Source organism: Callorhinchus milii, unplaced genomic scaffold, assembly GCF_018977255.1.
Source record: "Callorhinchus milii isolate IMCB2004 unplaced genomic scaffold, IMCB_Cmil_1.0 Scaffold20, whole genome shotgun sequence".
Lineage (NCBI taxonomy): Eukaryota > Metazoa > Chordata > Chondrichthyes > Chimaeriformes > Callorhinchidae > Callorhinchus > Callorhinchus milii.
The window spans coordinates 2,045,874-2,063,419 of record NW_024704761.1 but is presented as its reverse complement, the minus strand read 5'-3'; the positions used below and the strand labels follow the sequence as shown (position 1 = coordinate 2,063,419).

General features: G+C 47.2%; 1 protein-coding gene across 3 annotated transcripts; it reads left to right on the top strand.

The window, feature by feature from the left end:
- Positions 1-6,395: 6,395 nt before the first annotated feature.
- jpt1 (Jupiter microtubule associated homolog 1) lies at positions 6,396-17,358 on the top strand. 3 transcript variants are annotated; one of them, XM_042342481.1, is made up of 5 exons: positions 6,396-6,488; positions 9,717-9,868; positions 10,587-10,711; positions 11,310-11,352; positions 16,975-17,358. In XM_042342481.1, the coding sequence occupies exons 1-5, from the start codon at positions 6,433-6,435 to the stop codon at positions 17,106-17,108; spliced, it is 510 nt and encodes a 169-aa protein (XP_042198415.1). In that variant the 5' UTR covers positions 6,396-6,432; the 3' UTR covers positions 17,109-17,358. The 3 variants fall into 3 exon arrangements, with proteins under 3 accessions (XP_042198415.1, XP_042198414.1, XP_042198416.1); XM_042342480.1 differs by having other exon boundaries at positions 9,714-9,868; XM_042342482.1 differs by lacking the exon at positions 6,396-6,488 and adding an exon at positions 8,505-8,530.
- Positions 17,359-17,546: the final 188 nt, after the last annotated feature.

Sequence of the window (17,546 nt, the reverse complement as noted above, 5' to 3'; positions counted from 1 at the left end):
TAGTAATAATCCTTGCATTTGATTTAGCGCCTATCACATCTTCGAGACGTCTTAAAGCACTTCATAGAATGTACTGTAAAGTGAATTGATTATAAAGGCTAAAAAGGAATGTACAACCTGAATTTGACCAAAATATTTTTTTTTGGAAAAAGAAATTGAAAATGGTGCTCTTATTATTTATGTGCAACTTATTGGTGGAGGTTAGACCGAGTGTGATGTTCTCAGCAATATTTTCCTTATTTCATGCAGATGTCATTTTTTGAGGAATAGAATCTGGTTCAGCCGGGTGTCACCATGATCAATTAGCACACTGAAGCGTACAGATACTGACCTAGGTAAGGTTCCTGTGGGATTGTGTCCCCCGATAGAAGGGGAAACAGAATCGTGCCTTGGGTAGGAAAAATCTTGGTGACGCAGTGTGCAAGCACACATCACTAAGCATCAGCTAATGAGGGAGAGAAAACCACATTTCTCTCCCATCAGTAAATTGTCATTGGTAGCCACGTTTTGTGTGGCTAAAACCTGGATAAGAACCATCTTTCCAGTATGCAAATAATGTTGAAATGTGGTCTGAGCCGAATACAGAGAACATAACCCTTGGAACTGGTGTACTCCATGGCTGATGATATGGACTTTGGAGATGCCGTCCAGTCATTTTATTTTGCCAAATGTGTATTGTGGTTTAAATAGGGCGGGCAGGTTTGAGGCAACGGAATGCTGACAACTCGCTGAGTAGATTTGCAACTACAAAACATACCATTCCTCAGTTAGGGGATCCCATCAATGGGTTGCAGTTTCCACCACACACAATGTGGTGTATTCAATGATACCTCCAGACATAATGAAAATTCACCTGAAATGTTAACATGTTATAAGGCAGGGTATCTTGCAAACCCAACATATCACATCTAAGCTGTTAAAACTTGCTCAAATGAGCACATTTGTAATCATTGACAATACTGCTTGGTATTCATTTTGCCTTAAAGGGACATTTAGTAGAATTAGTTTTGAGACATTGCATAGTATCAGTTTCAGCTATAGGAAGTTGGAACAATTTTTCAGCACAGAAGGAAACCATTTGCCCCATTGTGTCTGTGCCATTAATGCAAACTGTGTTTGCTCATATTTAGCTTGTTGTGATATAATTTTACATACATTTTGGTTGGAAAATATTTTGGACGTAAATAACTTTCAGGAAATGAATATTTGAATACATTTACTTAATGATCAAAATCCCAATGTTAATCAGGCAAGTCTGATTCCAAGTTTGAAAATAAAATCTATGCAGCTGATGTTAAACGTGTGAAGGTTGATGATCACAGTAACTGCTGTACTTTGAACAGGACATGCTTACTTTCCCATTATAATTATGTTTAATCATTGACTTTTATTTGACATCCAGATTCTTGGCAAGTACCTTAGAAAACCTTACCGAGTGTAGACCCTCCTGGCTCAGAAACGTGACTTCCAGACCGCCACAGAGGGTTGACTCGATCTGACATTCCGTTGCCAACCTTGGAGCCCGTTGAGCTCCAAGAAGACCCTACTTACCTATTTCTCTCTCTCCCCCTGACCAGTCACAGTGCGCCTTTGTGTCCCGGGAGCACCTATGCCTAACTCGCCACTCTGGATAACTAGTCACTGAGCCCCTTTCCCTTGGGGTGATGAGTTATCAGGAGTTTACTGTAAGTGTTCCTAATGGCTACACAGGTTATTCATTGAGTTGCATTGTTTCCTGGGTGCACATGTGATATTAACTGAATCGGCTTGAAACAATATTATTTGTGTTCAATGTCGCAACAGGAAACCTGGCCTATAAAACTGGTATTAGGAACACAATTGCAGTGTATGTTGAGCCTAATTGGAGCTTTCAGTATGTCCATGAAGCTGACATGGACTATTCAGTTGTTAAGCAAATGTCGCTGACTGCAGCATAGAAGCATTCTTCAGATTTGTGCAGTGAATCTCACTAGTCACCACAGATATCTGAATTTTAGAAACCAGTACACCACAAAGTCAGTATTACTACCTTGTGACCATCTCAAAACATGGCTAGCAAGAGACCCCAGTAGGGTAATACACATGTGTGGATAATGGGTAAGGACAGAATTGGGCTCAGCTGCAATGTCCCCCAACGATCGAGCAGCCTGCCGACAATGCTTGGGCTCAATGCATGTGGAATGATCAGCTGGGGCGACTTACCAGAAGGTACCTGGTGTTAGTGAAACTGTAACCCACCATGAATCACCCTCCTCTGGTCTAGAGTCTATTTTCTGGCTAAATTGCTTCCCAGGGGATGTCTGTTGTGCCTGGAGTGTGTTACATCAAACCATTCTGGAGGCAGATGCTTAGGCCATCAGAGTTATCTAGTAAATTAAATTATCCCTGTAGCACACTTATTTGATATTGGAAGAGAAAAATAAAAATAACTACAGTATTTGTATTTGGAGCTCCCTGTCAAACGGGTGGTATCACTTCAGAAAATGTGTGTCTGAGGCTTCCTTAAGCACTACGAGACACTACCTGTGTGAAGGCGCTACATAAATTATAGATGCAAGTTGTTGTTCTCCTGTGTAAAAGCACTACATCAAATGCAATTATCAGTTGGGTTTCTGCTCCAAATTCTTATTAAGAGACTCCAGTAGGGTAACACACGTTATCCTTAAAAAAATTTAAAATAATAATAATAATTTGGTCATTCAATCCACGACTGTTTGTGGGACACTACTGTGCGCAATTGGCTGCCGTGTTTCATCTACAGTCAATAAACAGTCAATTCACTGTACAGTATATTCTGTGAAGCGCTGAGACGTCTCGAAGACGTAATAAGGTTCTATATCAAATGCAAGGATTATTATTATTATATCTGACACTCCGCTTGTGCTCCAATCACATACTATAATAATAATAAGCAGAAATAGTTGCTCACCGTTTACAAATAGGCAATTAAATGATATTCTGATGTATTTTCATTACCATGTGGCTCACGTTGCCATCTGTTACTGATGATGTAATTGTGCCTTATCCCCATTAGTAACCTAAGCCCAAATCACACAGGTCAAGGGACTAGCTAGATTGCTGCTCTGAGAGGCTACAGGAGGAACACCTGTTCAGGAGTTATCGGAAAGGTTTCTGCAGAAATAATTTCAATCGGATATTTAAAAGGTCATTTCCATTAATAATAGCTTTGCAACGTTTTTTTATTTGGAGTTTTTTTTTTAGTAAAGCCAAGTGTGTTTGCGGCAGGGGCCAGGATGTTTTGCTCCAAAGTGCTCCCGAGATGCCATCCGTCGTGAAGGGCACTTTATAAATGCAAGTTGTTTTTGCTTGGGTGGATCTGGGTGTTTGTGGATCTGTATAATAACCTGCATTTGGAGTAGAGCCTTTGACCCTGGGTCCCAGCTCCTGGGATCAGGCAGCCACAAGGCAGGGCTGAGCTCTACTCTTCCATCTGCACTTCTTGTGCTGCCTCAGTGCCATGACATTGATTCAGCTTGTTGACCTGCTCCCCAATCCTTGTAGGGGTCAAGCCAAATCGGGAGGAAACCGAGAACCATAAGCGCCAGAGTTCACAGTAACATTTTATCTACAAGACCCGAGGACATCATTTGAAACCTCAACACTGATTTCTTTCCAATCTGTATACTCAGTGTCCAGTACATTGTACTGCAGTATATTCTGTGAAGTGCTTTGAGTCATCGCAACAATGTGATAAGGCGCTGTATCACATACAAGGATCATTATAATTATTATTTTAAAGTAACTCAAGAGGTAAAGGAAGATGTCAGTGCAGCCATATGGTTGTAGTTCCCACTATAACATAATAGGGAGATTGAACAGAGCCAATGTCCCCTCTCTTTAAAACACCTCTTTCACTGAGGAGGAAATGATCTAAGGATTGAGATTTACATAAAACCCCAGAAAAACTGAGTGCTTCATTTGATTAAAGAGCCATTTTAGAAGCTGTAAATTTATGGAAACTTAATTGGCAGAATAGATTCGATTGGATTTACATATGAACCTGACCTACATTTTGTAATACTAGATCCAGACCTTTTCTAACAACGGATAATGCTTATCGTCTTCCTGTGATCCCTCCGCTTTGCCCCCCTTCCCCCCACTTTCAAATCCCACCTAAAGACCTTACTTTTTGATCGTGCTTACGGTCACTTCTCCCCTCCCTCTCTCCCTCTTCTCCACCACTGCCAAATGCTCCAGGATGCTACCCCGCGTGAAGGGTGTTGTATAAATGCAAGTTGTTGTTGTGATGTGCTAACTCCCAGCTTGTACTCTTATCTCTACCATCCTGACACTGTGGACATTGCAATGCAGACAACCACATTAAACGAAAGTAACCCCTAACTCACACGCTAAACTGCAATGAAAAACATAGCTCTTAGGTAGATATCTATAAATTACACCAAATATGTACAATAAAACAATAAATAGTCCACGATGGATTACTTTTGTCCTTGTGTGTAATCCACGCATTTCAAGATGTAATATTCAAGACGGATTAACAAGTTCACTCTCATGGCTTGCAAAGTCAGCTTTCCTCTGGCATTTTGATTCTCTTGGAGAAAGATTGCGAGTTTTAGTGTCTACACCCTCACAGTGCCCCAAACCACCAAGAGAACTGCCAGCAGACAAAGCCAACTGTTTATATAGACCAGCGTAAACCCAACACTTTCAAGACTCCTTATATAACTTCAGTCCCCGACTGCCTGCACAGATCTCCTAAAGCTGCTTCCCATTAAAAACGAGAAGGGGGCAGGGAAAGAACGCTAAAATAAAAATTTAGGTGGGGTACAGTAGATGATGAGATCAGAGGTGTTGATGGTGGAAGACAAAAGAAGGCAATAAACAATAAATAAAAAAACAGTGGGAGATTGTGGAAAGTATGCGTCTTAAGACCCAGAGGATGTGTGAATGATTTTAGAAGGGTTGGGGCGGGGGGGGGGAGGCAAGTCTGCGAGAAGATGGGAGCTGTGTTTAAGGTTTGAAGAGGTTAGAGGGCTGTAAGGTGCCTCGTGGGTGGATGAAATGCTGCTCTTTGAGCTTGTGTTGTGCTTCGTTCAAACAGCGCAGGAGGCCGTGGACAGGCGTTCTTCCGTAGATGCTGCCTGACCTGCTGGGTGTTCCCAGCCACTTCTGTTTTTATTTCAGATTTCCAGCATCTGCAGTATTTCGCCTCTTGCCTTTTTCGGGTCTCTCTCTGTTGTGTGTAGAGAGATTCTCAGTCAGACGATGACTGTTGTGTGAGACTGCTTGGCTCCTGCGGTGCACAAGACACAGTGGTTTATAGTCGGAACAGTGAGTGCTGCCAACCCAGAATGAAACAGAAATTGAATGAAATCGATAGATATCAGTACCTCTGAGAGACAAAAACAATGGTCTGCGCTGATTTGAGATGGACTCCCCACCCTGTGTGTGTGTGTGTGTGTGTGTGGACAGTTGCTGTCCGTTATAGAGTGTACACAGTGTGTGGGGGAGGAGGTGACACCCCCACCTTATTGTCCTTCGCTGGTGATATCACAGAGGGTTACCCACAGTCGGTTACCAAGCCATCGAGATCATCACAGCAACCAGTTCCAAAGCCGTTTAACGGCAGCAATGATAACAACCGTGCCTTCCGTTTAAAAGATGCCAGAACCCACCCCCACCCACCCACCCACTCACCCCAGCACCCACACCCCCACCCACCCACACCCACCAGCACCTGGATCCCAACTCCCCATTCCATGCCATCTTCTCCCTGGTTTGGAAGCCTTGTCCCCCTTCCAGCTCCACCTCTGGCACACAGTGCCAGGCAATACTCCTGCAAATCTTCCTCACTTACTTGCCAGCCCCTGCCCTGCCCTGCCAGCCCCCTGCCCCGCCCTGCCAGCCCCTGCCCTGCCAGCCCCTGCCCTACCCTGCCAGCCCCCGCCCTGCCAGCCCCCCCTGCCAGCCCCTGCCAGCCCCTGCCCCGCCCTGCCCTGCCAGCCCCTGCCCCGCCCTGCCCTGCCAGGCACTGCCCCTTTGCCCCCTTCCCTCCCTCCCCTTCGCTCTGGGGTCCAGCGCTGCTCCGGCATTACGTCACCGCCACCCCAAACAAAAGGCTTCCCATTACGTCACCGGGGAGACTGGCAGCCCGACCCCCCCTCCCCCGGAGTGAGTGACAGCCCGCGCCGCCAATCAGCCGCGGTCCGGGGTGACCGACGTCACGGGCGGCCATCAGGCCTCGCGCGGAGGTGACCGACGCTCGGTCCCGGGCCAATCAGCTTCCCGAGGAGCGCCGAAGCCCCGCCCACCGCTGCCGCTCGGCACCAATCGGGAGCGGGGGGCGGGCGGTCGGCGGCCGCCGGCCAATAGCGGGCGGGGGGAGGCGGGGCTTGGGTTATATATAGAGGCGCGGCGGCCGGCGGGGCGGTCCAGAGCGAGCGGAGAGACATGACCACCACCACCATCTACCAGGGGCTCGAGTCCTCGGGGCGCAGCAGCTCCAGGTAACAGCGGGGAGGGGACCGGGGACCGGAGCCGCCGCCCCGTCCACAGCAGCCCCCGACCGGCGTCCAGGGGACCCCCCGGGGGGGGGGGGGAGGGAGCGCTGAGCATAGGCACCGCCCGCTCTCTCCCCCCCCCCCACCCGGGCTCTGCCACAGCTGTGCCCGGACCGGGGGCTTTAAATAGCGGGGACCCCCCCCCCCCAACCCCTCTCCCCCCATCCCCCCCGCCCCCTCTCCCCACCAGCCCCTCTCCCCCATCCCCCCGCCCCTCTCCCCACAGCCCCTCTCCCCCCCCCCCCCCTCAACCCCCTCCCCCCATCCCCCCCGCCCCTCCCCCTATCCCCCCACAGCCCCTCTCCCCCCATCCCCCCCCAACCCCCTCCCCCATCCCCCGCCCCTCTCCCCTATCCCCCCCCAGCCCTTCTCTCCCCATCTCCTCTCTCCCCAGCCCCACCCCAACCCTCTTCCCCCATCCCCCCCAACCCCTATCCCCCCCCAGCCCCTCTCCCCCACCCCCAGGATATACAGTCAGTTCACTTTACAGTGTGTTTATTCTGTGAAGCGCTTTGATCAGACCCTGACCAGATCTATTATTAATTGTAAATCATCATCAATTGCCCTTCGCCCACAAGATATCCGCTCGGTGCACTTTACATTGACACAGTAGTCGGTGAAGATGTCTCGCCGGTGCAGCGAGCCGCGACCTCAAATGCAAGGATTGTTTTTATTATTCTAATAATTACATTATGATCATTTTGATCATTGCATTCGATAGAGCGCGTTCCTGGACACCCGAACCGCAGACCGAGAGCTTTGGGCTCGCAGGCAGGAAAGCCTGTGATTTTATCTAAAGGTGGTGGAAATCCGGGTTTAATGGGACCCGTTCACAAAGCAGAATCTTGGTTTCTGCCGCCTCATTAATTTTCTTGATTCTTTAGGTAAATCTTCCGCTTTCCTCCCCGCAAACCCAAAGCCCTCTTTGTGGAGCAGTTGTGCCCATCTCGAGTGGCAAAATGGGAATTCCTTTGTTTTTAAACCTTTGGAGACTGTTTAGTCACCTCTTTGTGTCAGTCGGTTTTCAGGGTGTGTTTGAACCAGAAGCCACAGCTGGAGAGGGGCTTGTGATGACCCCAACCCCACACAGCTTCCTTCCTTCCTTCCTTCCCTCCATCCACGGGTTTAGGCAGGTGCTTTGTGAGGTTTGCGGTGAGCCGTCTTGCTGTCCCTGAACCCTGCCGCACTGATTCAGTCTGTTATGGCTGCTGATATCCTCTTATCCAGAACCGTTCAGTTTCCTTGTTCGATTGCATTCTTTCCCGATTCGGGCTCGATCTGGTTGCTTCCATTAGCGCCTAACAAAGCCTTGGGCAGCGAGATTGGCCTTTTCCTCTAGGTATAGAACGAATATGGGTGGGGCCTCGGTTGAAGTACTAAAGTGCCGGCTTCAATTGTCTGCAAAGCCTATTGTGGCTTTCTCTGGAGCATGCTTTGTGCTTCTCGTTGCGTCCGGCGTTCAACAATTTGTCCAGTCGCTGGACGGCTCGCGAGCACTCCGATATCATCCCCTAGCATTGAATGGTTGTGAGGGTGGTTCAGTTTGTATTCTAGATGTTTCCGTTTATATTGGGGTGGGGTGTTGAGGGTGGGGGGAGAAGGCTGTGCTGCTGATAATGCAGCAAATTTTCAAGGGAGGAGAAAATCTGGTGCAGTGTTGCTGTGAAGTCGTTGAGACAATTTAATACCCAGTGAATGATTTCTCTCCCCACCAACCCACCCACCCCATACGATAAGAGAGTGAGAATTTATTACAGATCTTCCAATTCTGATTGCTTGGTGCATAAAGGCATCACCTTTTGTAGTACTGTCGTGGCTGAGATGTCGCTGGTTTGATTCCTGGTTTGTGCTGAGTTGGCTGTTTTTGACCAGGGTGATGGTAGATGCTTTGTGTGTCCCCGAAAGGGGGAGAACTGTGTAGGATTCTAACTCAACAGCAACAAATTCCACTTGTACAGCGACTTTCTCAGCGGGAGGATGTCCCCAAGGTGCTGAAGAGTCAGGATTCGGAGCCGAGCTGGGGTTTGGGATCAGGAGGGGTGGGGGAAGGAGGGCGACCGAAGGCGCGGTCGAAGAGGAGGGTCCTGAAAGATGGCAAGAGAGAGGGTGCGAGGCGAAAGGACTGCAGGGTGGAGTTTCAACGGGTGGGGTGGAAAAGCTGAGCGGAGGCAGTTAGCCGCTCACAGAGGTAGAGAGGAGCGAGGCCGGGGAGGGCTTTGAAGGGGAGGAGGGGGATTTTGAACTCTATCCTCTGGTTGATGGGGAATCACGGCTGTGTTAACGGATATCTCCTGGGACTTGTGAACAGGCTCAGCACCTTCAGAAGAGGGCAGAAAATTGATGCAAGTGGTTGTAGTATCGTGTACCACTCATAAGGGCACTTTCAAACATCTTTGGATTAAATTCTTCCCTCCTAAAGGGTTGGGCGTGTGTGCTTTGTGTCGGGTCACAGGCTCGGCCAGGTAGATAGTTCTGCACATCTAGACAGTCGTTAGACCGCTCAGTGCGTACGGCATTTCAGTGGCGTCTGGTTGGGTTCTCAGACCTCATTGTTAGAGCTCGGGTTCTGTGTCAGCAAAGTGCATCTTACAATCTGCCCGGTTGCTATGGTGGAAACCAGGCAGAAACATTCCATGTGGCTGACGTGACCTCACAAGGGTTGGTGGTGTGCGCTCACTAAGATTATTGCAATTGTCTAGTGGAGAAAAGCCACTGTACATAATACTGCAGTGTAGAATGGTTTGGGCTGAGGCCACTGCAGCTCCCATTGTAACATTAGTTAATGCTTTCTGAACGCAGAGCCTTGGGTGATGAATGCCCAGAAATGATCGGCTTAAACCTATCGACTCTTTTCATTGTGTCTCGAATTTTTGAGGCTTGACGTGGGTTTGTTTTATTTGTTGGTTGGTTTCGGGAGCAAGATTTTGTAGATTTCTGCTAGAAAATAATATCTCGGGATGCAGTAAGCGCTCCGAGACACCGTCTGGCGTGAAAACCGCTATGTTTGAGACACGGCATGTCAAGCGACTGCATAAAAGATGGTGGAAGGCGGACTAGGCGGACCTCGGTTTTCTTTCGCCAGCGGATTCTTTATGTATTTAGGTTCGGAGAGGTTTGGGGCATTGCTGGAAAGGTTCCCCCGTGCTATAATCAGGATGTATGTATTTTAAGCAGGGTGTTGCAGCCTCCAGGAGGCGGATCCAGCATCTCGTTCGGAGTGGAGGAAAATGTCAAACCGCAGCAGAGCAGAGCCAACAAGACGGCTTCCAACATCTTCGGGCCCCCAGTGGATTCCCAGCCTGCCGTCAGGAGGAGCAACCCTCCAGGTACGGCCAGGGGCGGGCAGTGGGGGCTGCCGTTTCTACCTGAGTTCAGTTTCAGGATCACAGGGCACCTGTTGCACATCTTTCAATGCACTGCCTCTCTGTACCGTGTTTTTAAGTGTTGAAATGAAGCACCTCCTTCAAGGAGGATATTTTCTTCTTATAAATATTATTACCGCCCTATATGCCGTGTTTCGCTCACAAAATTACACAGTCACGGCACTTTACAGTATAATCCGTGAAGGGCTTTGAGACATTCAACGACGTGATAAGGCGCCATATCAAATGCAAGGGAACTTCTATGAAAGCCCGTCGCTCTTTTCTGACTCCCAACCCCCCCCCACCACCCCGACCCGAGCTCACGGACTCTTTGACCTCGCTTTCGGTCAGACTGTGCTGTGTGTGGTGGATAAACTGCTTACTGTTGCGTTCTTCACACCTGTGCCGCCAGCGTGCTTGTAACTGCCGAGATTCTCAAACCAAAGCGAGCTTCAGCGAGACAGGAACTGAGCTCTGGGCATCAGGAAACTTGATAGTTTGAGGTTAACCCAATTGTAATGTAAGTGAGTGGTGGCTGTGGTTTGCTTTCTCACTAGGTTGCTGCTAGTTCAGATTCTAATGCAGCAGAAGCCTCAGTGATGGGGTTAAGTTGTTGTTGAAGTGTGATCGAGCCTGTGGAGAGCTGCCTGTAACTATCTACTCTTAACCTCTCTGTCTCCAGGGGGGAAGAGCAGTGGGATCTTCGGAGCGACTGGCTCTGAAGCCTCTGATCTGAAGCAACGGAGAAACCCTCCTGGTGGCAAAACCAGCGGCATCTTTGACTCGGTGACGACTCCTGGCACTCGGGTAAACCGTCACAGCTCCTCAGCTAGGCTGGGCATCCCAGTCGCTGGTGTCTCCTTCCCTTTCTCTTTTTCCCCACCATCCACCAGCGCTCTCCTCCCCACTCCCTCCATTCGCCCTCTCTCCCACCCCCACTCTCCCTGCCACTTCATAGAATTATACAGCACAGAAGGAGGCCATTCGACCATAGTGTCCATGCCGGTTCTTTGAAAGAGCAGTCCAAATTAATCCCTCTCCCCCATAGCCCTGCAAATTTGTCCTTCCCAAATATCTACCTTGAAAAGCTTTCAGTATAAAATTCAGTATTTCAGCCAACGACAGGTTAAAAATTCAGCCACTTAAATGTAGCACTCACTGGTTTAATATCTTGAGTTCAAAGGCGTGTGGTGTTTTATTAACAGTGACAAGCAAAGGACTTCTTTGTCAATCTCGCAGCTCGAGTCGTTGCCTGACATTTAAGCCATTGTACTGTGTAAAGTGCAGGATTCCTCATTCACACCCATAGCAAAGCTCTCCCACTGAAACCAGGTCATTAAAGCATCTACAGTTCATCTCAAAGCCTGATTTTTACACTGATGTTGGATCTGAACTGTTGTTTCAGGGCTCTGCAGCTGGAGAAGGCAACGAGGGTGAGAAATGTCCAAGTAAGTAAAGATCCCAGGTAGTTTAACTAGCATGCTGGCTGGCACTGTCAATATCAGCATGAGTTGGCTGGGTGTCTGTGTCCTGTGAATATTACATATGTGTGTATATATAAATATATAATATGTTTATATATAATGTATATAATTGCCATGCACAGCTGCTTCCAAATAAACCCTAACCTCAGCATGTGTACCACTAGTGCATGGACTTATGTGCGCCCGTATCAGCATTTAAAGATTTCTGCTTAAAAGGTTACTAAAGTTTTGACTTGATTATGATCCATATGATCTCTGGGCACTTTGCATACAAGGCAGACTACAAGCAAAGTTATCTTTAATACTTGCTTGCAGCACCCATGGATGGAGAGGAAAGCGAGAGAGCAAGCAGAAAAATCCACGACTATTTGGGGAACACTGCTTTGCGCGATTGGCTGTGAAGCGCTTTGAGGCGTCTCAGCGACGTGATCGGGCGCTGTATCAAATGCAAGGATTACTATTAATAATAATAACATCAATGTTCAGTAGTCTAGAGGTTAAGAGCTCCACCGGCATCTTGTAGAAGGCAAGGCTCGCTGGACATGATTGCTGAGATTGTTGGTAATGTAAGCTGGCCGAGCGATTTGAGTGGGGGCGATGAGTTGCAGATTCCACTAGTTTGGGCTTTAGATTCTGGCTGGTGGATTTGGTCGCTGCCTGAGAGTCGGGATTGAGCCCACGTGTCCTGCTCAGCGTGTTTGAGGGAGTGCGGCACTGGAGATCCGCATTTCCCACCTTCAGATCGCTGCTTGGGTTAAATCCCACCTGTAGCTTTATTGACTTTTTGATTAGAAATCGTACATCCCGTGACCCTCCAGGAGCGTGGCTCTGAGCGCTTGTGGCTCGTCTGCATTTTACTTTCTCATCGATTGCGCTGCATGCAGTCTTGTGTTCCTTACTTGTGTTAAATTCCCCCTCTTCAACTCATCCACGCCTTCACCCGCATTTCTCTAATCTCTGTTCTAATACTTGTTAGTTGATGAGCTCTATAACCAGACGGTGGGTAATAATGACTTGGGACTTTCTAACAACTAATGGCCTCAATCTGGCATCATACAGACTTGTGCGTTTTCATTGAAAATAAGGCGTCACTTTAACTATGGGAGGAGGGGAGAGAGGATGTCAGATCTAGGGTAACATCATAACCCCTTAATAATTGAAGTGAACAATTGTTTTTATTTCCCAAACCACTCCTCATTAAAATTGTCAGAGTACACACCGCGGTGGGTGTCTTAGGTCGGCTTACATGGATTCACAAGTTTACAGAATTGCCCATTAAGTTTCCCTGTTTCTCAGACGCACTGCACACCTTTTCCACATCATTGCCTACAAACACAGTCATTACACTTCACAGTGTAATGGGTAAAGCTCTTGAGGCAACACGATGAGACACTATACCAAACTCAAGGATCATTAGCGTTCAATGTGATTTCTGTGCCTCAGTACTTGGAGCAGGCTGACAAACAGAAACTATTGGGAACCCCTATAAATTCAGTGCTGATCCATTGATTCAACAGTAGTACATGTCGTGATCACTGTCAATGGCTTTCAAGTACCTCGTATTTCTACTGGGATCATCTTAAAGCAATTAAGAGGTCAGGTTTCCAGGGCTGTTGTTGGTAGTGTTTAATTAGGAACCAAAAGCGCGAGGGTTTGCCTGTTTTGAGGGGAACCAAATTAGATAAGACATTTTTTACTGGAGTAAAGCCAGCCTCTAACTCAAACAAGCTGATCTTCATGTAGCAGAACTATTAGTCAACCTTACTATTCCTCATATATGTAACATAAAAGGCCTTTGCGGTTGCACGGAACCGCATTTAGTGAATTGAAAGTGATTTGAATTATTCAAGGAACTAGTTCCATTTCCCACATTGTCTAGAGCCAAATATTGGGCAGAACAGTCAACGGGCAGAAGTGACACCAAATGGCCTGAGATGTATTGGTGCAAGTCTCTTTACAAGAGGAAAGGGCCGTGAACAGAGAGGAGAATGGAATGAGAGACAGAGGATTGAAACTTGAACACAGAAATGCAAAAGAAGAACAAAGTAGAATGGACAAGTGGAGGCACGAGCAGAATGAAGTGAAAGTAAACAACCCCAGTGTGAAATCCCCCGTTCTTTAGTTTTCAATCTGATCATTTCTCCACAACCAATGTGTTTATATATCTCAGTGTATCTGCACCTGTCCCTCTGCCTTATCCTATTATAGGACTCTGGGGGACATATTCAAAAGTAACCCTTTAAATACAATCCTAGTCTCAGGTTTTTTTATGCCAGCAAATGGGAATACTGTACATGGAAAACTATTTCTTAGTAAGAACATTACTTAATTGACTCCACCTGACCTCCTCTCCTCCACTACCTCAAACTCCGCACATTGCGGTCCTTTCCTTACTGGAGGCAAGTCAGAAAAGGGCAGGCGTCAATGCAACTGCTCAACTCTTGAATGCTCACTCTTCTACTGAAGGTTCCTTCCTACAGGCACTGCAGTGTGGGAAGGAGATAATGCTGCACTCTTTAGAAATGAAGGCTAAACTGGTTCATGTGAAAGCTCTTGCTCAGTAATTGGGTATATGATCTGCTCCGAATAATGGGCTGAGTCCAGGTTCTGTGAGCTTCATAAACGTCTTGGATGGATTCCATCTGCATATCCTCCTGATGGAACAGTGGGCAGTTCTTCAGATTTGTGCAGTTCAATCTTGAAACAATGTTCTTTCTGAAAGATGCAATTACTGGCTTTTTTTGACTAATCTCGTTTCTCTCTCTTTATAGTCCGCATTGGCAAGTAGGAGTATCAGGTAACATTAATGCATGCACATTTGAGCCCATCTTCTGTATGTGACTGGGAATGAGATAGAAAAGGCATTCACTGCAACCATTCCCCTTCATTATTTGCAAGTTCCTTGTATTAGTTCAATTGAGCCCTGACAGAGGGTGAAGCTTGTCCTGAGGTGGAATCAAATGCCTTATTTTTGCTGGGGGTTTTTGGGGGATGAAAATGTTCATTCAACAGAACTCAGCAGGTTGAGTGGTGGGAGTGCCTGATGTTTCCCTTTCAGTTGATCACACGGTGAGATGTCCTTTAGAAATGGAGGGTTGGAGACCCCGTCTTGGAGTTTTGATTGAAGAATCTTGCAACATGGATTTTTGTGCATCTTAACTGTGTTGGGCTGTAGTCCCAACAGCTATCTGTCGCCAGAGGTTCTTTGTGTCCAGCTTCAAAGTTCGTTAGACAGTGCAATGAATCGTGAAAGTCCTACCATTGTTGTTCATCCTCTTTCCTGTGCTGCTGCTCTCGGCAGTGCTCTATTCCGGTCTCTCGCGGACGCTCCCAATTCGGCCACAATGCTAAACCTGATGCAGTTCTGCTCCTGAGTTTTCGGTTAATTGCGTAAAGTAAATTAACCATTAATGGTAACACTTAACACTTGAACACTTATTCTCAGACTTCCCCCAAAATGATCGCCAAGCGCGGGTTCTGCACCAACGTTGATTTCAGCTGGAAATAAGTAGATGGGAACCTGTTGCTTCCGGTTCCGGTTAATTTATCACATGTAATTTTTGTTGTTGCTAATAATGATATTGATTATTATTAATTGAGGGATGGCTAACTTGTCGCTTCCCTCTGCTGTTGATCCAGATATTAAGTGGTGCAGATTCTTGCTGTTCGTTTGACAACTGTTGGTTGGTTAGTGGGAGAGTTCTGTCCGGATTGGACAAGGTGGAATGTGCATGCAAGCAGGTTGATGCTGTCAGCACTTGAGGTGAGAAGGCGCTGGCGGGAGCCAAGCAGGAGAGCCTCTGTCTTGACATTCAACTGCAGGAAGTTAGCTCCCATCCAGCACTTGATGACTTAGGAGGCAATCAGTCAAAACAGCAATGGTCCTTGAATCGAGGGTGGAAGGAGATGGTTGCATGGAAGTGAACCCATGTCTGTAGATGATGCTGAGCGGGAGCCTGTATATAGTGAAGAGAGGACTGAGGATAGAGCCCTGAGGAACACCGCATGAAAGCTGGAGGACAAACTGTTAGAAGAGATAAAGTGGAGACACTGGGAGAGGACAGGACCACTGAGGTGCAACAGGGAGGAAAGGTGTAGCTGAGGAAATTGGGTCATCTCCTCACCAGTCGCTCCCATCTTTGTAAAGTGCTTTGAGACATTCTCCCTACAATGAAAGATGCTGGAGGTGCAAATTATTGCCCTCACTTTCTTAATCTGACTGGACAAATCTAGAACAAACTAGTTTCACGTGTAAAGCCATGGATACACAAGATCTTTCTGGTACACTGGGGCCAGTAAACACACATCTGCTGTAGGCAGTTTTAAGCTCGAGCATTACCGATCTCGCCCAAAGGCAACTCTACCCATTAGTTCCTCATGTGGTTGCCGCTGGCTGTTTTGAAGTGTCAAGTTACTGAGACTGGTCTTTATGACTCAACAAATCAGTTCATCGTGGAAGTTGGGGATTGAATAGCGCTTCTGTTTGTTACAATGTGTGTTTGTAAAGGGAAGAAAGACGTGCTGTGTGTGTTCTCGGTCACTCTGTTCTACACATGTTGTTGCTGAGATGTTCATGTGCTGATTTTCCCCAAAGCCAGATGTTCCATCTATTCACACAGCGTAGAACAGTACATGATCACTCGTCTCGCAGAGATGAGCTTGATTGGACTTGCAAAGCGAGAAACTTTGTACAATCCAGTTATAAACCAACCAAGCTTTTCTTTTTACATTTGATATTTGGATTAATCTGTTTGAATGGTCAGTGACTGAGCCTGGGTTCAGCAGTTAAAGATCACTAATATCACAGAAATGGGATAACGGCTGTTTAATGATGAGCATCAGCTCAGTGTTTGGGTTAGTTTGTTTGCTGATTTGACTATTTCAGACGTGTTTCTGACCTCAGGCCGCTGAATTGAGGCAATCTGTTTTCCTGCTTGGTGGGATTAAAAGGCTGAAGACAATTGTAGGAACTGGCCTTGAAGCAGATCACCTGCTCATTGATATCCAGTCTCCCACTGGCAGTGTACTGCTGTAAAAGTGTGTGAAGGATCAGAGCTTCACCGTGTTAACAGGCTACTTGAACCTCTTAGAATCTTATCTACCGTTCACAATACCTGAAATGTTGACCACCACCTCCCTCAGTTTGGCGGATTTCAAAGCCCACGCCCTGATGATATGACCTGAATTTGGTATGTTGGAAGATACCTATTCGGCTGAAATTCAGGGTAGATTTGGGGCTGTACTGTGTGCAATTGGCTGCTGCGTTTCGCCCACAAAATGTTCAGTCAAATTCACTTTACAATGTATCCTGTGAAGCGCCTTGAGACATCTCTAAGATGCGATAAGGCGCCGTATCAAATGCCAGGGTTATTATTGTATTATTTATCTCCAGTCTCTTTCACTGAACTGAGTTAAACCCTCATGTACCAACCACTGTGCCTGGTGTGCAGGACTGAGCGGGACTGAAAGAAATGCTTTAGGTCCAATGTGAATTGAATTATATTGCAAGTCGTTTGAGCTTTGGGTTTGGCCCCTGTGTGGTTGGCGGTGGGGGTTCTGCAACTGAATTCTTTGTGCTGCTTTCAGGCAATAAAGCCAGTGAAACTGAAGAGAAGCCGCGGGGTCTGAAGGAGGAACCTGTGCTAATCCCAGCAGAGCCTGCAGCAGCCCGGCCCAGGAAAAACCCACCAGGGGGCATGTCCAGCCTGGTTTTAGGATAAGCCTTTGATGTCTATTTCACTTATGACTTGCGAACCGAATAAATTGTTAATTTTAATGTGAGCTACAAAAAATTGAGCCCTTTTTTGTACTAGCACTTTACATTCGAGTGATCCTGTGGAGGCCAGACCTGCTGGGTGCAGTGTGCCTGCTGGGGGGAGCCTGACTTCTATACGCCCCGTGATGTGTAAAGAGTTGAAATGAGTATTTCATGTTTCTTATGTGACCCCCTCCCCCCCCGCCCCCCCCCTCCCCTCCCCCCCCCCCGCAAGACGGTATTTTGCAATTTAGTTTGTATTTGGCTATGTTGGAAGTATGATTGTGATGAAAATAAAATGTTCTGCAAAGTAGACCTCGAGTTGGTCCTTCTTCGTCCGACCCCACAAAGGGACGTTTGTCTGTCGGTCCCGCTGCCCGGACGGGGAGACGCTCTCTCTCTC